General features: G+C 59.6%; 10 protein-coding genes across 11 annotated transcripts in view; 4 read left to right on the top strand and 6 right to left on the bottom strand.

Moving 5' to 3' along the window:
* The window catches only part of SDRG_03565 (hypothetical protein), a 1560-nt gene extending 1194 nt beyond the window's left edge, over window positions 1–366 (top strand). The window contains exons 4-5 of the mRNA XM_008609201.1: window positions 6–77; window positions 124–366. Coding sequence (XP_008607423.1) covers window positions 6–77; window positions 124–324 — 273 coding nt within the window. The 3' untranslated portion in view covers window positions 325–366. The remainder of the gene's footprint in view (window positions 1–5; window positions 78–123) is intronic.
* On the bottom strand, window positions 343–1538 carry SDRG_03566 (hypothetical protein; the record flags this gene model as incomplete). The annotated part of the gene is made up of 7 exons (XM_008609202.1): window positions 343–792; window positions 846–916; window positions 967–997; window positions 1043–1144; window positions 1191–1261; window positions 1308–1335; window positions 1386–1538. 7 exons carry the CDS (start codon window positions 1536–1538, stop codon window positions 343–345), a joined length of 906 nt encoding a protein of 301 aa, XP_008607424.1.
* A 1187-nt stretch (window positions 1539–2725) lies between these two features.
* SDRG_03567 (hypothetical protein) lies at window positions 2726–5576 on the bottom strand. The gene is made up of 2 exons (XM_008609203.1): window positions 4302–5576; window positions 2726–4252 (listed from the first exon to the last, which is right to left on the bottom strand). The coding sequence occupies exons 1-2, from the start codon at window positions 5480–5482 to the stop codon at window positions 2767–2769; spliced, it is 2667 nt and encodes an 888-aa protein (XP_008607425.1). The 5' UTR covers window positions 5483–5576; the 3' UTR covers window positions 2726–2766.
* A 1255-nt stretch (window positions 5577–6831) lies between these two features.
* SDRG_03568 (hypothetical protein) lies at window positions 6832–8103 on the bottom strand. The gene has a single exon (XM_008609204.1). It carries the CDS (start codon window positions 8048–8050, stop codon window positions 6917–6919), a length of 1134 nt encoding a protein of 377 aa, XP_008607426.1. The 5' UTR covers window positions 8051–8103; the 3' UTR covers window positions 6832–6916.
* Window positions 8104–8796: 693 nt separating this feature from the next.
* On the top strand, window positions 8797–10418 carry SDRG_03569 (hypothetical protein). Its single transcript, XM_008609205.1, has 3 exons — window positions 8797–8954; window positions 8998–10095; window positions 10143–10418. The coding sequence occupies exons 1-3, from the start codon at window positions 8814–8816 to the stop codon at window positions 10371–10373; spliced, it is 1470 nt and encodes a 489-aa protein (XP_008607427.1). The 5' UTR covers window positions 8797–8813; the 3' UTR covers window positions 10374–10418.
* Window positions 10389–12382, bottom strand: SDRG_03570. 2 transcript variants are annotated; one of them, XM_008609206.1, is made up of 10 exons: window positions 12093–12382; window positions 11883–12031; window positions 11767–11830; window positions 11684–11715; window positions 11463–11634; window positions 11267–11409; window positions 11007–11218; window positions 10848–10951; window positions 10706–10796; window positions 10389–10653 (listed from the first exon to the last, which is right to left on the bottom strand). In XM_008609206.1, exons 1-10 carry the CDS (start codon window positions 12360–12362, stop codon window positions 10427–10429), a joined length of 1464 nt encoding a protein of 487 aa, XP_008607428.1. In that variant the 5' UTR covers window positions 12363–12382; the 3' UTR covers window positions 10389–10426. The 2 variants fall into 2 exon arrangements, with proteins under 2 accessions (XP_008607428.1, XP_008607429.1); XM_008609207.1 differs by having other exon boundaries at window positions 11767–12031.
* A 654-nt stretch (window positions 12383–13036) lies between these two features.
* Window positions 13037–16318, bottom strand: SDRG_03571 (hypothetical protein; the record flags this gene model as incomplete). The annotated part of the gene is made up of 7 exons (XM_008609208.1): window positions 13037–13893; window positions 13942–14169; window positions 14219–15203; window positions 15256–15341; window positions 15396–15594; window positions 15649–16188; window positions 16237–16318. The coding sequence occupies 7 exons, from the start codon at window positions 16316–16318 to the stop codon at window positions 13152–13154; spliced, it is 2862 nt and encodes a 953-aa protein (XP_008607430.1). The 3' UTR covers window positions 13037–13151.
* A 1194-nt stretch (window positions 16319–17512) lies between these two features.
* SDRG_03572 (hypothetical protein) lies at window positions 17513–19229 on the top strand. Its single transcript, XM_008609209.1, has one exon. It carries the CDS (start codon window positions 17539–17541, stop codon window positions 19123–19125), a length of 1587 nt encoding a protein of 528 aa, XP_008607431.1. The 5' UTR covers window positions 17513–17538; the 3' UTR covers window positions 19126–19229.
* Window positions 19230–19342: 113 nt separating this feature from the next.
* Window positions 19343–19878, top strand: SDRG_03573 (hypothetical protein). The gene has a single exon (XM_008609210.1). It carries the CDS (start codon window positions 19367–19369, stop codon window positions 19808–19810), a length of 444 nt encoding a protein of 147 aa, XP_008607432.1. The 5' UTR covers window positions 19343–19366; the 3' UTR covers window positions 19811–19878.
* On the bottom strand, window positions 19812–21734 carry SDRG_03574 (hypothetical protein). Its single transcript, XM_008609211.1, has 4 exons — window positions 20631–21734; window positions 20252–20581; window positions 20086–20199; window positions 19812–20034 (listed from the first exon to the last, which is right to left on the bottom strand). The coding sequence occupies exons 1-4, from the start codon at window positions 21213–21215 to the stop codon at window positions 19858–19860; spliced, it is 1206 nt and encodes a 401-aa protein (XP_008607433.1). The 5' UTR covers window positions 21216–21734; the 3' UTR covers window positions 19812–19857.
* Window positions 21735–21821: the final 87 nt, after the last annotated feature.

Genomic DNA, 21821 nt, shown 5'->3' on the forward strand with positions numbered 1-21821 from the left:
GATAGGTGGCGCGAAAGGCGAACCGGAGTGATGTCGTTTCCGCAACGAACGCGCTGACCTCGACACTGCAGACCAAGGTAGGATCGCATTCGGATAGTAGTATAATGCTGGATACTTGGATAGGTCGCAACCGAGGCCGCCCTATTGTCGCTCCAGAGCAAGATCGCGGCCGTCGCAAGCGTATCCAACGAGATGACGACCAAAGTCGAGATTGCGCTGCGGTTTGTCGACTGGTTTTACGCCCGCGGCAGTGCGTACGAGCACAATTTGCGCAGCGTCGAAGCGCAGCTCACGCATTTAGCGCAGGCGTCGTCGTTGTCGTAGGAATAAGATTGCTTGCAATTATAAACGTACGGGTGTATACTCTTCGAGGAGCCGGCGCCACTCGATGCCAGCCGTCGGTCGCGTCGCCTTTTCGGTGTAGACGGTAAAGATGTGCGCAATGAGCTCGTACTGCCCGAGCGCCTGCTTTTGGCGGATGCTCAGAATGACTTTGGTCGTGGACGCCCGCAGCAGCCGCTTGGTCGACCGCTTGGCGGCTTGCAGCGACACGGGCGGCGTGGGTTTTTCGTGAAAGGGCTCGACCGCCGTGGCCTCGGCCTCGGATTCAGCAGTGTTGTTCGAGGTCTCATTGACGGTGCCTTCATGATGCGGCTCGAGCGTCGTCGAGGCTTGGACGACGGCAGCCATTGACGCCATCGGCGCCGCGATTACCGCCCCGGGGTTGCGTCGACTGCGCGCGATCGTCTGCGCGATCTTGGCCTGCACTTCTTGCACTGCATTCTCACAGTTCTAAATGTGGTGCTATCAGATCTGATATTATCGCAATGAGACGTTGCCAGTACCGAATTTTGTAGCGTGGGGTCGGCGCCGTAGTAGAGGAGGAGGAGCGTCGCGCCTGGCGACCCCGCCAACACTATTCTCGTGTCTTCTTCCAGGTCGTGATGCAAGACGTCGTAGTACTACCTGCTTTGTGCAAGGGTGTGTCGCCATTGCCCTAGTACAATTTTGGTCGACGATGAGTCCGAGCGCGGCTTCCTACGCTCTGGCGGTTGACGTCCATGCGGTACGTGGTCAAGAGAAGCTGGATCGTCCCGAGATGGCCTTTTCGACACGCGTGGTGGAGCGCGTTGCGCATATTAGTCTACTCTCATAAGGTAGTACATGTACAAGGTGTCATCGCGCCGTACGTCGGTCTGCTGGACGTTGGCGCCGGCCTCGAGGAGCGCCGTGACGCACGGGAGCTTGCCCGCATAACACGCTAATTCACAACAAAACATCATAAAGGCGATCGACGATGGATCTACCCCAATGCAACGCCGACATGCCAAAGCGCTATGTAGAAGGGCCACCTGAGAGTATGGTAGCTGGAGTAGTTCACATACGTCGACGGCCTTGACGAGCTTAGGCTTGCGCTGGAGCATGGCGCGGACGTCGTCGACGCGGCCCTCGACAGCGTGCCGCACGAGCAGAGTCAAGGTTTGGTCGACCTTGGCCGGGCGCACCAAGTACTTGAGCTCGGACGCGCACACGCCCATTCAAGTGTACCAAAATAGGACTCGTATACGGTTTTGACAGCCATCAGCTTAGAGCTATACGAGTACGCCATATAATGCCGGTACTCCTACGAGTCTCTAGCATAGCTTCGAGCCAAGCGCGCTCAGTGTATGCATTCATAAACCCTTGCGCTTTGCACCGCTCGCTCGTCTGCTTGCACGGTCGCCATGAGAGCGATTGCAGCGTCGCATCTCCGACGAGTCTCTTCCAGGCCATGGTAGAGTATGTGGGCCCAGGCGCCCAGTCTCAACCAGCCATTCGAGTCTTCTTCACGTCTCTCTGCGCTTCCATCGACGAGGTATGTCCGTAGCTAGGGCGGGACAAAGGTCATTCCAATGGTCGCGGTCGCATGGCGGGAAATCGCGGGTCTTGTGGGGTTTATCCGGATGCCGTTGCCGGATACGAAGCGACACTCGGCGCTGATTGGGCGATTGAAATGACTGGTTCCTACTAAGGCCGCTGCAATTGCAGTCGAGAGTGTGATCATTTCCCAACTGGACTCGTGAGCGCTATCTGCACAGTGGTGGTGTTCCGAGTCACCTCCAATAGTCGCCCCGAGTCGATCTACGACGCTGCTTGAGGGATAAGCGAGGAGGACAGTTGAATAGCAAAGTCTCGATGTTGATCTGGTGCCGACTCTGACGAGACGGCGCCGGAACCGTCGATTGATGGCTCTATATTCCCAATCTCGTGCTAGCTGCTTCGCGGCTCTAATGTAATGAGACAAACCATAGAGCAAACAACCCCATTCACTAGATAGACTTTCGGATAGTTGTAGTCTAGTATCTAGACTAGAGACAAGCATAACCACCAGTAATCAACTCTTACATTCTACCACTCGACACCATGACATTCTCTTCCGACTCGCAGCATTGCAGCCACGACGATCAAACCAGCGGTTGGCACGAGGCGCCGACGCCAGGCCGTCATCAACTATATTTTTGAACGAATGTGGAGACGGGAAAGGTGGACAGGTTGTCGTCACAGCAAGCATCCTCGAGCGGTCGATACCGTCGGCGCAGTTCATGTCGATCTGACAACTACTAAGGGATGAGACCTCTTATATACCCTTGCAACTCCGCAGTGACCTTGCGGATGGACCGCCTCGATGTGTCCTTCCACTGGACGACGTATTACTACGTTGTAGCTGTCCACGAACAACTTGTCGTCGTATGAATATTGTCTATTGCAGTGTCTAGTCGGTGGTGTCTAGTTGGTACTCTTGGGCGCGAGGCTCCAGCGGCGCATCTTGTCGGCGTGCGCAGCAATCGCGCTGTCGTCCTGCGTCATCGCGAGAGCCTTTTGCGCAAAGCCGTACGTGCGCTTGAGTTCGCGAACGTCGACGTCCGTTGTCGACGTGAGGCCGCTCGAGTTGGTCAAGCTCAGCGTCGGCTGGACGACGTCATCGACCACGAGCCGCGCTTCCAGCGGCGACAAGAACGCGTTGACAAAGCCAGGGATCTCGCGCACTTGGTTCTTCTTCTCGCCGGCTTTGACCGCCGCCAGCATCGCGCGCTGCACCAGTTGCATGTTGGGCACGAGGTCGGCTGCGAGCATCTTGTCGAGGACATCGCGGACGACCGCCAATGGCGCCCGGGGGTAGAGCGCGAGGAGCGCACTGCGAAAGACGCTCGGGTACGGGTGCGCGTCGATGTGGGCAAAGAGCGCGTCGTACTTGCCCGCGTCGGCGAGACCTTGGGCGATCGGCGCCGCGAGAAGCCACGGCTGGTTCACGTGCGAGAGGCGCGCGTTGGCTTCGGCGTACAGCGCTTGGGCGTGCGGGACGCGCTTGCCGACGACGAGGACGTCGAGGATCTTGCCGTACGTTTGCTCGGGCAGCACATCATGGTCGCATTTCGACGCTTTCAAGTAGAGCTGCGCGAGCGTCGAGCGATACCCCGAGTAGTAGAGTGTATTGGCGACCGCGTCAATCATCTCGTACGTCGGTTCGAAGTGCTGCTTGTCCATGAGGAGGCGGAGACTTGCGTTGAGCGACTTGCCGAGGCGCAAGAGCTGGTCGTGCTTTTGCTTCTCGGACAGATGCGGCATCCCGCGCTGGAAGAGCGAGTACTTTGTCGGGTCGAACCAAAACGAGTGGAACGCCTTGGGCGACAGCATGTACTGGGCATCGACAATACTCTTGATGAGCTTGTCGTAGTCGTCGTAGCGCTGCGCCTTGATGCACACGCGGAGGGTATCAAAGAAGACGGTCTCGCGCATCTGCCGCGCCTTCATCGGGTCCCGGAGATGGTACTCCATGTACGTCTGGAGCTCGTAGATCGCTGCATCGGCGTCGCACACGTAGAGGAAGACGGGAAACATCCGCCCGGGGCTGAGCATCGGGACACCTTGGAAGCGCGCAGCCTTGTACGCGGCCATTGCGCGGTCCGGATCCGCAATCATAAATTTGCCGGTTTTGTCGGCGACGCGATTGGCGTAGTGGCGCATGGCGGTTTGCAGCGCGACGCCCGAGCTCGACCACGTCGACGTCGTCAGATGCGCGAGAAGCGCATCGACCTTGTGGTCGTCGCCCGCGTAGATGAATGCGCGCATGACTGCATCCAGCGTCTGCATGTGCAGCGGTGTCTTTTGCTCGGTGAGAAGCTCAGAAGCCAGCGTCGACGCCGACGCATAGTCCTCGTGGTGCAGAAAGAGGTCGAGTTGTGTCGCACTCGGGTCCTTGAGGCCCGTCGAACTACAACACACATGTATTAACTCACTTGGTATGGCGCTTTTGCTTATACTTGAACGCATTGGTCATCGACGGCTTGCTGTGGGGCGTCGCGCGGGATGCATACTGGCACCGACGCAAGATGAACTCCGTCTTCGAGTCCGACTTGATGCCATGCTCGGCCATCTCGTTGAGAATGTCGCCGATCTCGTCGACGCGATCGAGGATCAAGAGCGCCTCGAGGATCGTGTTGTAGCCGCTCGCGTCCAATGTGATGTTGAAGAGGCTTCGGTTCTTTAGCACGTCGGCTGTCTCCTTCAAGCACTTGTTCCGGACGCAAATTTCGAGCAGCGTCCGGAACGTCGACGGGTCGAGCTCCATGGTCGAGAGCGAGTAGAACTGAAAGGCTTCTTCCGGGCAGCCGACGCGCCCGAGCGACGTCATGAGCCGGTTGAGCGCCACGGGCGTCCAAATGCCCATGGTCGCGTCCACGAGCTCGTAGAGCGCAAGGACTCCTTCCTTGTCGTTGGCGAGCGCGAGGTTGTACATGATGCGCGTGACCGTGTCGTTTGGCACCATGTAGCCGGCGTGGCGCATCTCGACGAGGAGGGCGTGCGCGCGGTCAAACTGCCCGAGGTCGTTGAGCGCGCTGAGCGCCCAGACGTAAAAGATGGCCTGCGGGTGCGAGTGCGACGCCCGCTCGTCCTCAAAGATCTCGAGCATCGCTTCGAGGCGCTTCGAGCGCAGGAACGCGACCTTGGACTCGATGTAGTGCTTGATCTTGACGTCCTTTGGGTAGTTGGCACGCAGCTGGAGGAGCGACTCGATGATGACATAGTCGGCTTCCGTGGCTTTGGCGGCCGCAAAGAACATTTGCAAGTCCATCGACGACGGCGCCGGCGTGCTTGCGCAGAACTCGGTCCACGTGTGGCGTACCTGCTTGGCGCGCGAGAAGAAGCCGGCGCTGCCGTGCTTCTTGAGGATCTCTTGCTTGGTCGACTGCCCGAGCTGCTTGACTTCGAGCACCGAGAGCATTTTGGTCGGCGCGCGCTGGGACGGCGGCGTCGCAAAGTACCGCGTTGCAGGCAGTTGGAAGGGCGCCATGTGCATCGCCGGCGACGCGGCCGCGACGCGGAGGCTGGCGGCGCGCTGCAGCGATCGCGCGACGTGGCGAAACATGATGCTCGAGAGTGCTGGAAGCGTGCTGAACGAGTGGTTCTGTTGCCGGACCGAGCGCGATGCCATTGGCCACATTTCAACCAATCCTATGCTTCAGAAGAAGAAGCACGATGTGGATTGGACGAAAAGCGCCTTCCGTTTTCAGGGATGCAGTAAGGCCGCCCGCCGGCCGCGTGCTTCCGTCTGCCAGCGAGTACGAGGACGAGGCGGCGGTGGATGGGTGGTCGCTGCAGCGGCGGCTAACGACGTCGGTGTCGTGAGGACGCACCGTGCAGGCGTATCGTGCTTGCCCCCACGGCTGCAAAGCTTGCCTCCGAGAGATAAAGAGGCGAGGTGGCAGATAATCTGGGATTCCAAAGCCATTCGCCCGGAGGTTTTCCGGGATGGGGGCGCTCGAATTCCGGACGATGTACGGTTAGTTATTTGCCATCGTGGCGAATGCCAGCCAATGAGGAGCTTGGTGCGCCAAGCGCCCCGGCAATGGCCAATCAAATGCGTGGATACCAAACCCAACAACCAATAGAATCGCTGGTTACCAACTTGACACACCATTCACATTGGCCTTTCAGTATGTGAAAGGCCCCACCACTCGGAGAGGTGATTGACAAGCTTTCATCGCTTGCGTTGAGTATGATGCGACGCATGTTGCCGCAAACTCGTGCATGCCTTCGTGTGTACAACTAGAATCAGCGCAAGACAAAGATAAAGGGAGGAAGCGAAACATCTTGATAACTTGAGCAGCGCATTAGGAGCATACGGGGTCGCTGGACCACGTGGTCGTGCCCACGGTTGCCAACTGCGCTACACTGGCGCGGTACATCGCCCGGAAGCGTCGCGACGTGCCGCCAGTGCATGTGGAGGTGACCTTGAGATCTGAGCGAATGAAGCCACAAGGCTCGTCGAGGACATCGACTTCTTCGTAGGCCGCACCGCAGTCGTAGTCGTCTGTCTTTGGACCAGCTTTGGCAGCGACAGTGGTGAGCTTTGAGCTCGGCAAGCGGGAAGCACGAGCGTTGGACTTCATCTGCAAAGGTGGCGTGGCGCTTTAGATGATGCGCGCAGTAGTTTTAGTGTCTGGCACAAGAGCCGCGCCCGAGACGTGGCCGCTGCTACTGCTGTGGCTTATTTGTGCGGCTGGGATCGGGGCGGACGCGCGCAACATCCATGTCAATCAAATAAAAAATAGACGATCGCAACTACCGCCTCTAGCATTTGATATTCCATATTCGTTGTGAGAGGCAAGGTGCTCAACAAATTGCGTCGGCGGCTGCCAAAAGCCAAATGTCCACCAATCAGAAGCCATTTATTCGCCCACAGCCACCAATCAGATCGCTGGTTACCGCTATGATTCCAGAGATTTGGCAGCCTCGCCGCGATAAAGATGCTTCGAGAAGCACGAGACCCAGGGTCCTTGAGGCGGCAGGTGGGGCAGCGGAAGCATGGAATGTTGGGGATGTCTTTTAGAATTCAGATTTACATGCAGCTATTACTGTAGTGTCGACGCCATCTCTAGTAATCGTGGCTGTCGCGGCGACCGCGGCGCTGGAAGTCGCGGCCACCGTCCTTGCCACGGCCACCGTAGCCGTGCTCACCACGCGTGCGGCCATAGCCGCGGCTCGAGTCGCGGTCGTACTGCGGGCGGGCAGGGCGGTCCTCGCGGTTGCGGGCAAAGGCAACGCGGATCGCCTGGCCGTCCAAGTCGGCACCCGAGAGCTTGATCGCGCTGTCAACCGAGTCCGTGTCAACAAAGTTGACGTACGCAAAGCCGCGGAGCTCCTGCGTGTCACGGTCGACCGCGATGTGCACGCGCTCGATCTCACCGCAGTGGGCAAACATGTCGTTGAGCATGCCCGAGTTGACGTCCGCCGAGATGTTGCCGACGTACACCGACTTGCAGCCGTCCGGCTTGGCGACGCGCTTCTGCGAGTTGTTGGTCTTGTGCGAGTAGTTGACGCGGAGCGTGCGGCCGTTGAACTCGGATTCGTCGAGCTCGAGCGCCTTGTCCGTCGAGTCGGTGTGCACAAACTCGACAAAGCCGTAGCCCAAGACGCGGCCCGTGTCCTTGTCCTTCGGGAAGTAGATCGAGCTAATGTCGCCGCAGTGGGCAAACATCTCGCGGATGCTGTCTTCCGTCACGTTGTACGGCACGTTAGCGAAGCGGATGCTCGTGCAGCCTTCCGGCTTTTCGGTGCTGGCCGGCGCGCGCTCACGCGGCTGCTCGGCCTTCTTGACGGCCATGTAGCGCGAACCGCACTGCTCGCCGTCGAGCTCGAGCGCGTTGGCAGCGGCCTCGGCGCTCTCAAAGCGCACAAAGCACGTGCCCATGGGCGTGCCGTTGCGCTTCTTGGGCATGTGGATCGACTCGATCTCGCCAAAGCGCGCAAACAAGTCGCTAATGTGCTCTTCCTCCGTGTCGAAGGGCAGGCCACCAATGAAGATGGTGCACGCAAGGCGGTCGGCGTCGGCGTACGACGAGAAGAAGTGGACCTTGGCCGGCATGCCCATGAAGGCGAACTGCGGCGCGAGCATGGTCTTGGCCGGCGCGGCAAAGGCCGCGACGTGGAAGGACGAGACCAGCGCACGGAGCGCGGTCTTCTGGACCGGGCGGGCAGTAGCGGCGAGACGACCAATCGAGCGGAGCATCTTGACGTGGAAATATGGGGAGTGGAGACCATTTCCTTGGGTTTCCTTTGCGCACCAACCAAACGTGCCAAATCATCACCTCTCAAACCGCATGCGACGGCCCCTCCTGTTTATGTGACCGCCACCAGACAATAAAACAAACTGGATTGTTGTATGTATCACTCATGGGCCGGCCCCCAAATTACCTCTGAAAGAAAATATCCTGACACAACGCGTAGATTTTGGATATGCGACCGCGAGAGGTTATGAAACGCCTACCGGGATTGCACCGGGAAAGATCGTCGTTTTATAATGCGACGTCCATACTCAGGTAGAGCTTCTTTCCGTCGAATAAAGTATGCCGTATTTAACCGCTGATTCGGCATGCGGCATGTCGATGCCAAGAATACGACGCGGACGAGAAACCGACGTGGCATGCGTCGGATGCAGCGCCGTTTGTTCGTGGCAGCCGCCGATGTCGCGACGAGGCATGTGCCACGTTCACCGTATGGCGGACGGTCTTGTGATGGATAACATTGTCATCGTCCACTCGGACACTCGGAGCGAGCGCCGAATTAGGAGCCCAACATGGCCGTTGTGTACTCGACCGTGCATTATTTGTACTACCTAGTCGATGGTGCGTACTAGTGAGTAGTCGCCAACGACTAGCCATGGTGATAAGCTAGATAGCTACTGCGCTGTGGACTGTAGACCAGCGTGAGACAGCCAATCATGGCAAATGCCGATTTTGAGATTTTGAGAGGCGGCGTGTGCCGAATTTACCATGCTCCAGCATCTCGTCCGCGCCACGGGACGGCGATGGCGACGCCCGACGCTCGAACGAAGCGCGATGTACAGCATGGAAGCGTTCATGGAGTTTGAGCGCGAGCTCGCGAGGAAGCGCCGGGCGGAGCAGCCTCCGCAGGTACTCGTAGCCTCGATGGTCTTGGACGCTGACCATTCCGCAGGCGCCCAAGACGCTTCGCCTCCAGCCGCCCGTGCAGCCCCAAGACGGCGATTGCTGCAACCTCAACTGTCCCAACTGCGTCTTGCTCGTGTACCAGGAGCAGCTTATGGAGTACGAGGACAGCGTGCGCTGGAGCGAGATGGGTGCGCAGATGACGCTGCCGCCGCCAGCTCCCGTCGACACCGTCCTCACGATTGCAGAGATTTCGAGCCTCCCACTTGACGTCGCCCATCGACCGACCGACGTGGAGCTGCTGCCCGTGCGTGTCAATACCGAGCTCGGCGCGTCCAGCGTTCGCCACATTGAAGTTGACATTTGCACGCCGTACAAGACTGCCGACAACCTCGTCGTGCACATGCGCAACGCTGAGAGCGCGGTCGCTGCCTGCGCGGCGCGGCTATGCGTGGACTTGGACACTGTGCTCCGCGTGGAGTCCTGCGCCAACCTGCCACCAACCTATCTCGGCGCGTGGACGACAGTCGCGGCCCTTCTCACATGGGCTGTTGACCTGACGTCGCCGCTGCGGCCACGTCATTTGCGCTTGCTGGCAGCATACGCAACAGACGCCGCCGACCAAGCAGCGGTATTGGCGCTTGCTCAGACTTGGGCCAACGACGGCGACGCCCCAAATGTGGTCGATCTGCTCTCGCAGTTTCCATCGATGGCGCTGTCCCTTGAAGCGCTCCTCGCCGTGGCCCCGCCGCTACTCGCACGACAGTACACGGTCGCATCATCGGCGGAAGTGCAGCCGTCGACGGTCGCGGTCGCGGTGAGCCTCAAGTCGCGCGGCCGGTGCGCCATCAACTTGGCGTCGGTGTCGTCGCAGATTTTTGGCTACGTCAAGCGCTCGAGCTTTAGCGTGCTGCCGCCTTCGAGCTCGCCGCTGCTGTGTATTGGCACGGGCACGGGCATTGCGCCGTTCCGGGCGATGACGCAGGCGCGATGCCACGACGTGACGCGTGCATGGTCACCGATACTTCTCTTCCAAGGGTCGCAGCGACGCGACACCGACTGGCTCTACCACGCCGAGTTTGAAGCCGCGACAAACGCCGGCGTTCTACGTGGGTACTACCCCGTCTTTTCGCGCGAGCCTGGCACGGTAACGCGGTCATATCTAGCTTCGATGCGATGTGCACGATCCTGTAGGCAAAACAGTATGTGCAAGATGCATTGCGCGCATACGCCAGCCTCGTTGCCAAGGCCCTTGTCGAGGACGGAGCGACCGTGTGCGTTTGCGGGTCCTTGGCCATGGGCCGAGACGTCAAGCACGCGCTCGTGGCCTGCCTCGTCGACGCTTATGGCTGGACGGACGCCGCCGCCAAGGCGTTCATCGCGCGCCTCCAAGGCGACGGCAAGTACATTGCCGAAGTGTGGTAGCCAAACCAAGAAAAAGGGGTTTCTCAAGCAACTTGAACACTGTACGACGATGGTTAGCCGAGGAGCGGGTCGGTCTCGCGCCGGTACGGGCTCTGGCGCGTGGCCAAGGTCCCGACGACCGCGAGAAGCGCGCCGACGGGCAAGAGGAACCACGCGGCCGACGGCTGATGCGTCGAGACGTTGGTGTCGAGGCGGGTCGATGCTTTGGTCGGGAGCTTGCACTGCCGCGTTGCGCGCGCCCACGACAGCGACGCGTTAAAGGTCGACCACGGGCAGAGCTCTGTAGACACAATGCATGAGCGACATCAACGCCTCGGCCTTGTCGAGCGTACCGTCGTTGCAGAAGGGCAGCTGGAGCGGCTTGCCGTTGTAGATGAGGCGAACTGCGTACGCGTCGCCGTGACGACGGTCCATGTCGGCATCCTAGAGCCATCTTGAGATGCAAGCACTTGAAGCGCGTCATTTTCAAATTACCCGGTAGACTTCGATGACGAGCATGCCGGCGTACGTCGTCCAGTGGCCGTCCCACGTCGGGCCCATGGCGACCGCCATCATCGGCATCAGCGTCGAGTCGTGGCCTATGGTGTGCATACCATGAGCTGGATACGTCGTTAGATGATGCACACTTCTTACCCATGGTAATGCTGAGCTTGAGCGCGGACGACGGGTCGAGGATGACGGCGTCGACGCGCTTGAGGATGTCGCGCCACATGTGCTGCATGTCGAGCTTGGCGTATGCGCCGTTCTGGTACGACAGCTTCATGCGCGTGCGCGTCTGGACCTCGTTGATGAGTGCGTGAAAGAGCTCTTCGGTCGTGCCGTCGGGCAGCGGCAAGTTGTTGCATCTGCAGATTGTATCAAGTGTGTATCAAGTTGGTATCAAAAGTGCGTACCGCGCAATCATGAGGCACTCGAGGCACGTATCCCATTGAAACTTGACACCGACGATCGCGTTAAAGCGCGCTTGGAGTGCGAGCACGGCCGGACTGTTCCGGTGCGCGACGACGGCCGGCGAGTTGTTGATCTCCTTGGCCATCTATATCATTTCCTAATAAGATCTCTAATATGCACTAAGAAATGATTGTGTACACGGTCCAGCATCGGGCACGACGTGTCCCGTCGGTGGTCAATGTAGTCCGAGTTGGCGTCCGCCGTCATCCACGTGAGCATGTCATCCATGTTCGCCTCGTCCTTGGGCGAGTACGGGAAGAGTGTATCGACGAGCGCTTGGCCCGACCCGAGCGTCCGTTCTTGATCGTCACTACGACATAGCAATAAGACGACGTTATCCCAAGCAAGTAAATACGCACCTGCGCAGCAGAAGTTCGTGCCGTGCGCGTTCCTACACAGTGCACGTCCATCCACTGGATGATCCAGTGTCTGCTAGACGTACGCTAATCTTGTTGGAGGAAAAGAGCTTGCGCGGGCCGTGCCCAATGTAGGCGTCCCGGAGGATGCTATGTCGTAGGACGATGATGAATGTGGCGGCCATAGAGCAGTAAACCGTACGCGCCGTTTTGCCGGTGCTGCTCGCGGCCGATGGGCAGGAGGCCGCCGACCATGCACGTGCCGTTGAGGACGTTGCGGTGGTTGATGTACTGCTTGCGGTACAGCCGCCCGTAGCCGCGCGCCTCGCTGCCATCGTCCAGGTTTTGCGTCTGCAGCATACCGTCCAGCGTGAGCGGCCGCGCATTTGGAGAGACAAAGGATTGTGCGTACCCACACTTGGTTGGTCGAGCAGTTCCACGTGACGCTCACGGGGCTCGGCGCAGTGTCCCAGCAAAAGACAGCGTAGTACGGCGCGCGGGCGCCGTGGCGGGCGACGACCTGCGCTTGGACGAGCTCCAACTTGCGGCTCGTCTCGATGGGTGGAATGGCTTGGCGGGCCGCCATGCCCTTGGGGTCCATGCAGTAGTCGGGCAGCTTCCACCCGTCGTAGAAGGACGCGGCGGCGACCGCCAACCAAGCAGTCGTCAAAAGCAGCTTCATTAGCCGTGTCTCTTCTCGAGGTCAAAAGCACAAGTGAAGATTGCCGCAACGATCCAGTGTGGTCGGCGCACTGTGCAGCTAATTCCACCCAACTTTGCCACTCACACCAAGTTCAGATTTCGAACGCACCAAGTGTATCTACGATGCGGACGAGATTACTACTAAAGGGTCGTGTGGTATATACCATGCTATCAGAGCGTCTGTGGAGCGCTGTCGACGACTAGTACGAGAGGCTCGAGAGAGAGAACAACTACGAGAGGGTCGCTTCACGAGGCAAGTGCTTGAAGAGTCGGCTCGTGCAGCCGCGCACGCAACTGCTGGTATTACATGTCGCGTGTATGATCTTTTGATGGGTCTAGGAGAACGCACCCATCCAGTATTGCTGCAGCTTGCGCCAGTTTCTTGCGCCACGACGTCAGCCCTCCGCTGTGCACTGCGACGCATATCTCGTGGCCAATCGAACCAGTATTGCGTCCTTACCGTTGTACCTATATCCCCTTTGGATTCCTAGCCCTCTCTATGGCTGGCTCAACTCTCCAGATATTAGTATAGTCGTTATGGCAAGGTGGTGCAGGCAGCACACTTTTGACGCCGATGGGCAGCAACGGCGCCGGCTGTAAGTCACAAGGTGAATGGCGTGTTTTTAGCCAATCTGTAGTTCAATATCCATGTTTTATTATGCATACAAATACACTGTCCACGAAGCCTATTTTTATTCTTTGGCCTATCACCGTGCAGCAGGATGTGTCTCGGGTCCCGATTACGGAGCATTCAAGTTGAAGTGGTGAGCTACATGATCGAGACGGGCGTCGCGTCGACGATGTACACGGGCGTCTGGACCATGCCGTCGCCGCTGCGGTCCGACGTCCGGTGGCGTCGGTGCACGACGACCGCCACAACGACCGCGAGCGCCGCGACGACGAGCGCAATCATGACGACGGCCGCCGGCGACGGATCCGATGCCGCCCCCGAGTTCGTGTTGTCTTCGTTGACCATGGCCCGCCACGCTGCGGTGACAGTCGAGTTCGCCGCCTCTTGCCCGTTGCAGCTGGTCGGTGGCAGCGGCGCAATGTCGTGGGAGCGCACCTCGAAGCTACTGACACTCCATACGCTCACGTTGCGGCTCTCGGTGGGCGCGGCGACGCAGTCACGCCGACTGCGATCGTAGAGAAATCCTGCGACGCACGCACAGTCGCAAAAGCGCTTGTTCTTTCGTAGCACACAGGTCGAGTTCGGGGGGCCGGCACAGGCCGTGGTGGTTGCATTCGCGCCTCCACATGCGTGGGTGTTGCAGCCGATGTGCGTTACGGGCTTGATGACGCCGGCACATTCGCTGTATGAGAGCGTCGTGGTGTGTCGCCGGTCCATGCAGCGGACGACGCGCCGCTTCTCGCCACCGCCGCAGGTCGTCGAGCATTGCGACCACTCGGACGAAACCCACTCGGTGCGGGCCGACGCCGACGTGCAGAGCCGCAGCTTTTGGCCTGGACATGCTTTTGTCGACAGCGTAATGGTCCCTGGCGCACGACATCTAGAGAATAAGAGATGACTAAGATGAAGCCATCGCCAACGAACGTACGCGGCGGGATCGTTGACAAAGCAAAAGGACGCGCCGGACGATGCGTTTCGGAAGCAGCCGCCCGAGGTGTTGATGCTGGGACACTTGGGCGTTGCCGAACACCCGCAGGGGTTGCTAGGTCGTGGCCGGGGTGTGGTAGGCGATGGCGTCGTTGCGTTCGAGAGCGAACACGGCTTGTAGAGCTCGCCCGGGCAGTCCATCGAGCTCAGTACCTGGGCCCCAAGGCACCTACATAGAGGAGTTGAGAATGAGAAACGAAGTGCGGTGGTGGATATACCGAGATGGGTCCTTGACGTAGCACCAGCCTTGGCCGTTAAAGTTCTTGCACCCGCCATTCGGAATTGTCGGACAACGACTGGTCGTCGAGCAGGCGCATGCATCGTCGCGGCTCGTTGGCGTCGGTGTCGTGTTGGTTGGCGTCGGCCCCGTTGTCGTCGCCACGATGGTCGTCGGCACATACGACGCGCCATTGGTTGTTGCCGGTGGCGTCGTGGGAGCCGGCGTCTCGGTGGTGGGAACTGGCGTCTCGATGGTAGGGATCGGTGTCGCTGTCTTTGACGGTTCTGACGTGCTGCTCGACGGTTGCGGTGTCGAAGCGTTCACGGCCGGGCAGCTGGCCTTGGAGGTAATATAGTACAGAGGTTTGCCTTGCGCATTGGTGCACGCGTCCGACGGGAGCGCCGACGCACACGCTGCATAGCCGACGACGTAGCAGTAGTAGAACTGATCCTTGTGCTTTTGACAGCCCGGTCGGTTGAGCTGCGTACAGAGGTTGGTGGTTGCGCAAGCGCACGGATCTTGCGGCACGACGCTCGGCGTCGGCGTGCTATCCGTCGTTGGCGATGGCACCGTCGTCACCGGTGTCGGTGTCGGCGTCACCGTTGTCGTCGCAGCCGTGGGGCTCGGCGTCACTGTTGTGGGATTCGGTGTCACGGTTGTGAGGGTCGGTGTCGGCGTCGCTGTTGTAGGTGTCGGTGTTGTCACCGGTGTCGACGGAAAGGGCGAGAGACACTTGGCTTGCACGGACGCCACGTAGCTGCACACTTGATTATTGTCGATGAATCGCATCGGCGTCGACCAGTCGTAGCTCATGATACCGCCCTCGGCAAACGTATGCTGCGCGTTAAAGTTGTGGCCAACCTCGTGGCCAACGAGGATCCACGTCCCGGCCGCCCCGTCGATGGAGACGCCCGTGTTGTAGCCGACGCTGCCGGTGCAGAGCGTCCCGATCCAAGCGATGCCCGCGACCGTCCCCGTGTACTCTACACCACTTATGTATAAGCCTGTTGCGTCGCCTCCACATAACAAACATACGCGGGTCGGCGTTGCAGTTGGTGTGGAGATGCCACAACCCGCAGGGTTGGGACCCACAGAGCGGCGGCGCGCCCGTTGCGACCCAGCTACACGCAGAAAACGTTGAGCTCTTCGCCGCGGATAATATCCAAACGACGTACGTTTTCATCGTGTCGAGGTGCGTGCTCATGACCGCGTTGGCGCCGCAGCCGCCCGGCGCCACGTTCCACTCTGGTCCACCGACTTGGGTCTCGATGAGGAAGGTTCCGATCGCCAAGTGCACGCCAATCTGCTCGTCGTAGAGTCCGTTGACCGAGTTGTAGACTGCAATGAGGTACGACTGCGTCGCCGCAGCACCGCCTGTTCCGCAAACGTTACATGAGACGAAGCTCAAGGGCACAAGAGTGCGCATACCGTGCTGTGCCGTAAAGCCAGCGTCGGACGCGACACCCACGAGGAGCTGCTGCGCGGCCCAGCCACAGTTTTGCATGCGGCCCCACGCGAGCCGGCGGTGGTCTTGGCCCTCGACGTGGACGTCGGCAAGTGGTACATAGTACGCGACCATGCCCGAATTTGATGCTCGCGCACCTGCGTGCTGCTCAACGAGGTCGACAACCAAAAGACGGTCATCCATTTTGAGCGTGGCGTGGAACCGATGACCGTCTTGCAGCGTGAGGCGGGCGTAGCCGCCGTTGAGGACGGACCCCGCGTACGCAATGTCGTGGGGCGATCCCATGGGCAGCGTCGCGTACTCGGGACCCGTGTGGGCGTAGATGAGCGCTTCTGGGTCGAAGAGGGCGCGGTGTCGCTGCACGAGAGCGACGACGTCGACGCCGTGGGTTCGAAACGTGACGTTCAGCTGCTCGGGGGCGCTGGCGAATCGAGAGGACAATGGTGGCGAGATGCTGAGCACTTTGACCTCATCGAGGTCGCGGGTTGAGCTGTCACCGAGCACTACACAGAGACGCCGTTAAGATTGCACGGGGACTTTGGAAAAAATACCGTCGTCGAGCGACGCAAAGTGGGTCTGATGCGCGACCGTAGCGAGCGGCCAGAGAACGAGCCACCGAAGGAGCGCGACCATAGAAGCCGATCGCAAATGCGGAAATGCAAAGTGGCGGGAGCTATCTTTACATCGACTTTGCACATCACGAGGCTAAAGTTAGCGTAGAAAGGCACCGTTGCTATTTTTACAATGTCGACCAAGACAGTCCGCCATCCTCTTTGCCCTTTGACCGACAGCAGCCATCGACACCGAAAGGCTTTGTCTTCTCGCGTTGCAGAGTGCCACGATATGGCCATGGGCTACAAGAGGATCCGTTTCGAGCCCCGGTTCTAAAGACGTTCGAGGTGCTGACGTTGGCGTCACCTCTCGTACTCCCCTGTCTTCATTGGTACCAACAGGACGACTTATCAATCCGCCGCGAATACAGATCGAATAACGTTAATTCTACGGACTGTCAAGGCCATAAACTTTACGTAATGTATGGCCTTGGTACTGTGGATTTCAGAGAGAACTCGGACAGGGGTATCCGCAGCCATTCGTTGAGCCGAGGTCAACGAGCGAGGATCACCGCGTCGCGTTGAGCGACACGTTCATATGTCGGCATTACAGTGTCGACCAGGCAATGGGTACGACGTGTCGCTGCCTACATCCGAGAGCTATGGTCTGCACACCCGTCGTTAGCGTGAGGAAGCTGTTGCTACGGGGGCGTCCACGTCATAACGAAACACAGAGATTGTGGTCGGTGGGTTGTAACATTCAGTCACTATCACAACAGCGATGAGTCTGTCGTGGTCGATGTACGAATCTGCTCTGCGCACGCTGGAAGCCGACTTTAGACGGCCTGTCGCGATCGCAGACGAAGGAGCGGATCAGGCGGCGTGAAATGAATCGTCCTGAGAGGCAGCCACGGGCGACGGCCTGCCCGTACGCAACAGCAGGCCACAATGATAAGCAATCATTCATCCGTGCGGAAGGATGCGGCCCGTTCCTAAAAGAGTGCACTGCCGACAACTCGTCGTTGCAGCGTGCGATGTCAAGTCTTTTATCAACTTTTGCAATCTCGATACACGATAAAAACGTTGGCTACGGCCAAGGTGGTGGCTGTCCCCATTCAAAGCCACAGTCGCTCGCATAGAAGAACGGGCGTGACGAGCCAAGGACTGGCGTCGGGCAGGTTGCCCATGTGCAACGTCCTTCACAGTGGGATGCCGTCTGGTTGCACGACCCGGCATCAGCTGCCCATCCGATGCCTGAGCTTCACTTTTCAACCGTCTCTGCTGCCGACAACCCGTTTTACCATGGCCGACTGCCTGACGCGCCACTGGACCGTGACGCAGCCGATCAAGTCGCCCGCGCAGCTCGAGGCCGAGCAGTACCTCTTCTGCCTTCCCTGGTTCAACGACCAGTACTTTGTGTGGCGCGCGATTCGCTTCAACCGCTGGTATCTCTTTGCGGCGTCGTTCCTCTGTCAGTTTTGCTGCGGCTCGGTGTACGCGTGGTCCATCTACAACACGCCCATGGACACGTACCTTTTTGGCAATGGCGCCGACGGCCGGTCGCCCTACACGTTTTACATTGCGATCGGGACGCTCGGGAGCACGGCCGCGGTCTTAGGGCCGTGGCTCGAGCGCCATGGGCCGCGCCGGGGAATGTTTCTCGGTGCGACCATGTTCTTTCTTGGCCACCTCACGACGGCCGTCGCGCTCTACTACAAGTCGATCGTTGGTGTCTACGTTGGCTACGGCCTCATCGGTGGCTTTGGTATTGGCATCAACTACATCTCGCCCGTCTCGGCGCTTCAGAAATGGTTTCCGGACATGCGCGGGACGGCGGCCGGGTTTGCGGTTGCTGGGTTTGGCGCCGGCTCGACGGTCTGGGGCAAGGTGTACCTCCCGGCGGCCAAGCTCTTTGGTCTTCCCGGCAACTTTGTCGTGCTGGGTGCGATCATGGCGGCGATCATGTACGGCTGCACAATCGTGATGCGGACACCGCCACCGGGATTCGAAGTCGCCGGCATCAACGTCCACGGTCTCCGCCAAGACGACGGTATCGCGCCGTATGCCAAGTCTGAAGACGCCGCGGCCAGGGATGTCCAGGTGCAAACGCAGTATGCGCACGTCAAGGCCATGCAGCTTCGCGACTGTCTGCTCAACATCGACTATGGCTTCATGTACGTCATGCTCTTTGGTAACATTGTCTTTGGCCTCGTGCTCCTCGGGCGACTCTCGACGATGGCAACCGGTCTCTTTGGCCAAACCGCCAATGAAGGCACGAACGTGGTCGCGATCAACGGCGTCTTCAACTGCGTCGGCCGGCTCTTCTGGCCGCTTGTCTCGGACGTGCTCGTGCGCGGCTTCAAGCTCAACCCGCCGTTCGCGCGCAAACTGGTCTTTCTCATGACGCTCGGCTTGCAGCTCGTGCTCATCTACTCGATGGAGCTCGTCATTCGGACGAAAAATTACGACGCTTTTCGCGCCCAGATCTGGCTGCTCACGCTGTGTCTCGGCGGCGGCTTTGGCACGATTCCTGCCTTCCTCACCGACATGTTTGGCGCCTACAACATTGGCGCGGTCCACGGCGTCATCCTGACCGCGTGGTCGCTTGCGGGGGTCGTCGGTGGCCTCGGGTTCACGTTCTACTACAACACGCTCACGCACGCAAGCCCGCCCGTGTCGGTCCAAGACGCGTACCTGCGCAACATCCACTGGATCGTACTGATTACGCTGGCTGGGTTTCTCGCTACGTTTTGTGTGCGCTCGCGCGGCGAAGACCGGTTCGCCGCCGACTGCAAGTATCAATACAGTGTCTGCGGCAAACCCGTGATCCGGATTGGCCGGCAGGCTCGTCACGAAAACACACCCGAGGCCTCGGCGGTCGTCGCCTAGTTTTGATGGCTCTATAACACAATTACGATAAAGGTACTGTACCTGCGATTCGATGCCAGAGTAGTCGTTAAGTAGAGTAGTAGGAATGTACGTGCCCTTGTCTGCGCTCTTTCGCCTCCATAAAATATGGCCAGACGCCACGATGTGGCACATTTGGCGCTTCTCGTGCTGTCACGTCATTGGCAAATTCACATATGGATATCAGTATCCGTTTCGCCGTGGATATCTCGAGCCAGTGCATATGGGACCGCCGATCTTGCAGGGGCACGTACCATCGCAAGCCATGCGCCGTCTGCCGAGCCGCCGGGGCAGCAGTAACGCAGCGTGGGTACCCGAAAACGACGACGACACGGCAACGACGCGGTCGTCGTACCCAGCGCCCCACATCGTCGAGTCCACGGACGAGCCGAGCGCCGTGTCGCCTGCCTCCATCGTCACCCTTCTACACGCTGCATACACGCATCCGATGGAGCATCTCGGCGTTGTCTGCGTGCTGTGTCTATGCGTTGTGGGCTTTGTCATGTCGACCAAGGCGCAGTCGGTGGCGCCCGTCGCGTCCGACGCGGGTCTCGCCGATCTCCAGCAGCACTCCGTGCTGTCGCTCCTCGTGCACGAAGTGCAGTCGCTACGCACCGAGGTCGGGCACCTCCGGTCGCTTCTCCTCGAGCGCCGCCACGAGCCGTAGATGCACAGTATGTACTAGGGCGTAATATTTTTACAACGTCGCGTCTACTAGGACGGACTCAAACAGGACGATGGTCGATCGTCGCCGCGTGTTGCAGCTCCGTCGTCGTCGCGGACGCCGACGTCGGCCTCGGGCGCCACGACGCTCCAAAACGTAGCGGATTCGCGGCCGCTCTGGACCACCTCAAAGGTCAGAGGGAACGCTTCGTACGTCTGCAGGAGGCGCTACACAACCCAAGGCCGCAAATGACAAAGGTAGTGACAGAGACGACGTACCATGGCGGCGCGGCCCGAGGCGACGAGCGAGTCGGAGACGTCGCGGCCGCACCAGAGCGAGCAGTAGTTGGTGTCCATGGAAAGCACTACAAAGCACGATTCGTGGTGCTCGTCCTGCCACGTCATCATGAGCTAAGTTCATGCTAAATTTTGTGGTTGGACGTACGAGGACGGTGGCGACTTCAGGCGAGATCGACACGAGTTGCTGCGGCGTCATGGGACCGATAATGAGCGGGTGCGACTCGTCGTCGGCCCCGTCGTCGTCGTCCGAGAACGAAGCTTCGATGCGGAAGATTGTGACCTGCTTCCGCGCCTGCTGTCGCAGCGAATCCCACTCGTTGAGCTGAAAGATAAAGCCGGCGTTCGGATCGATGACGGGGCGCGATGCCCGGACGCGCTCGAGGGCCGGGTACAAGCCGAGCTGTTCGCGCGCCATGAGGTACGCGATCGCCATGGTCGGCGACCGCGAAATGCCCTTGACGCAGTGCACAAAGACCTACAAATCCTCCGTAAGTCGGCGACACACCGAGGTGCGAAGCGGGGACCTTGCCGTTGGCTTCGCGCGCCGCGTCGATAAAGTGAAACACATTGTAGAAATGCCGGTGAATGTCCTGGGTTGCGTGGTCGCGCAGGCGCAAGTGGTAGTACGAAAAGAGGTGCGGGAAATAGTCGGGCGTGACCGTGCCGGCGCAGTTGATGATGTGCGTGATGCCATGGCCGAGCAGCGTCTCGTGCTTGGCGGCCACGACCGCGCCGCCCACGTAGAGGAAGTCTGTGACGCGCGAGCACACGTTGGCGTAGTCGATCTTCTTGCCGCTGTGCGTCGGCGACGGGTGCGGCTCCATGGTCGAGAGATCCAAAAGCAGATTGCCCGGATTCCGCATGCGTGGCCGTGGCTTGGTTAGCGGCTGCTGGGCCACGACCAGCGGCGCGGCCGCGCCATCGTCGCCACGCTCTGCATCGTTCTCGTTTGCATCGTCGTCGTCGTTCTCGCTGTCGTTGCCGTCGCCGGCGTTAGCATGCGTGTTCTCCGCATCGCGCTTGCGCGTCTTGCCCTTGACACCGCATGCACAGGCCTCGACAGGAAGCGGGCCCTCGTTGGCCGTAGTGTGCTTGCGCTTCATCTCCATCCACGATGCACTTCTCTTCTTCGCGGCCGTCGGCAAGCTTAAAGAATACCCGGCGTATTTTTAGGCGAGGCGTTAAGAAATGCGGCGACGCAATTGGCTCTTGGCGTTTGTATACTGGAAAAGATATACGACTCGAGACAGTCCCGGGTAACGGGGCGCCAGCGAGACCAGCGAGGCTAGTGAGGCGACGACGACAGGACTACGCGGCCAAGGACGGGCGCGCCATCGTTCCAGCAGACAGGGTAATAGCAAGCGCAGGCCTGCGAACGGGTCGAGGCTGGTCGGCACGCTACATATTTCCATCTGGTCGATCCTGCAGTTCGCCCAAGGATGCGGACAGGCGCCGACGCGGCAAATGGCCCGTAGCGAGCTGCTCTAGCTGCTCAACGAGCCAGAAGACAGGCGTCGCTCGTGTGTATATGTATCGTGGCCTCGTCCTGGCCATCGCCAGGATCGCCGGCCACAGCTGCCGGCCACGTGGCATCGCATCTGGGCGGCAGAACCCAAGTGCAATCTGGCACGTCCCACTATGGTCATGACCATCTGCTGCTTGACGACGACCAGTTTCTCTGCAGCGTGCGACGATGATGCGGCAATCCGAGCGCT

Source organism: Saprolegnia diclina, assembly GCF_000281045.1.
Source record: "Saprolegnia diclina VS20 unplaced genomic scaffold supercont1.8, whole genome shotgun sequence".
NCBI lineage: Eukaryota > Oomycota > Saprolegniomycetes > Saprolegniales > Saprolegniaceae > Saprolegnia > Saprolegnia diclina.

Coding starts and splice junctions, on each gene's coding strand:
- SDRG_03567 (XM_008609203.1), bottom strand. CDS start 5,482: ATGTGGCCAATGGCATCGCGCTCGGTCCGGCAACAGAACCACTCGTTC. Junction 4,253..4,301: donor TCGATGACCAATGCGTTCAA/GTATAAGCAAAA, acceptor TGTGTGTTGTAG/TTCGACGGGCCTCAAGGACC.
- SDRG_03568 (XM_008609204.1), bottom strand. CDS start 8,050: ATGCTCCGCTCGATTGGTCGTCTCGCCGCTACTGCCCGCCCGGTCCAG.
- SDRG_03569 (XM_008609205.1), top strand. CDS start 8,814: ATGCTCCAGCATCTCGTCCGCGCCACGGGACGGCGATGGCGACGCCCG. Junction 8,955..8,997: donor GGGCGGAGCAGCCTCCGCAG/GTACTCGTAGCC, acceptor ACCATTCCGCAG/GCGCCCAAGACGCTTCGCCT. Junction 10,096..10,142: donor TTTCGCGCGAGCCTGGCACG/GTAACGCGGTCA, acceptor ACGATCCTGTAG/GCAAAACAGTATGTGCAAGA.
- SDRG_03570 (XM_008609206.1), bottom strand. CDS start 12,362: ATGAAGCTGCTTTTGACGACTGCTTGGTTGGCGGTCGCCGCCGCGTCC. Junction 11,635..11,683: donor CACGAACTTCTGCTGCGCAG/GTGCGTATTTAC, acceptor GCTATGTCGTAG/TGACGATCAAGAACGGACGC. Junction 10,952..11,006: donor CAAGCTCAGCATTACCATGG/GTAAGAAGTGTG, acceptor TGCACACCATAG/GCCACGACTCGACGCTGATG.
- SDRG_03572 (XM_008609209.1), top strand. CDS start 17,539: ATGGCCGACTGCCTGACGCGCCACTGGACCGTGACGCAGCCGATCAAG.
- SDRG_03573 (XM_008609210.1), top strand. CDS start 19,367: ATGGGACCGCCGATCTTGCAGGGGCACGTACCATCGCAAGCCATGCGC.
- SDRG_03574 (XM_008609211.1), bottom strand. CDS start 21,215: ATGGAGATGAAGCGCAAGCACACTACGGCCAACGAGGGCCCGCTTCCT. Junction 20,582..20,630: donor CGCGCGAAGCCAACGGCAAG/GTCCCCGCTTCG, acceptor GAGGATTTGTAG/GTCTTTGTGCACTGCGTCAA. Junction 20,200..20,251: donor CTGAAGTCGCCACCGTCCTC/GTACGTCCAACC, acceptor ATGACGTGGCAG/GACGAGCACCACGAATCGTG.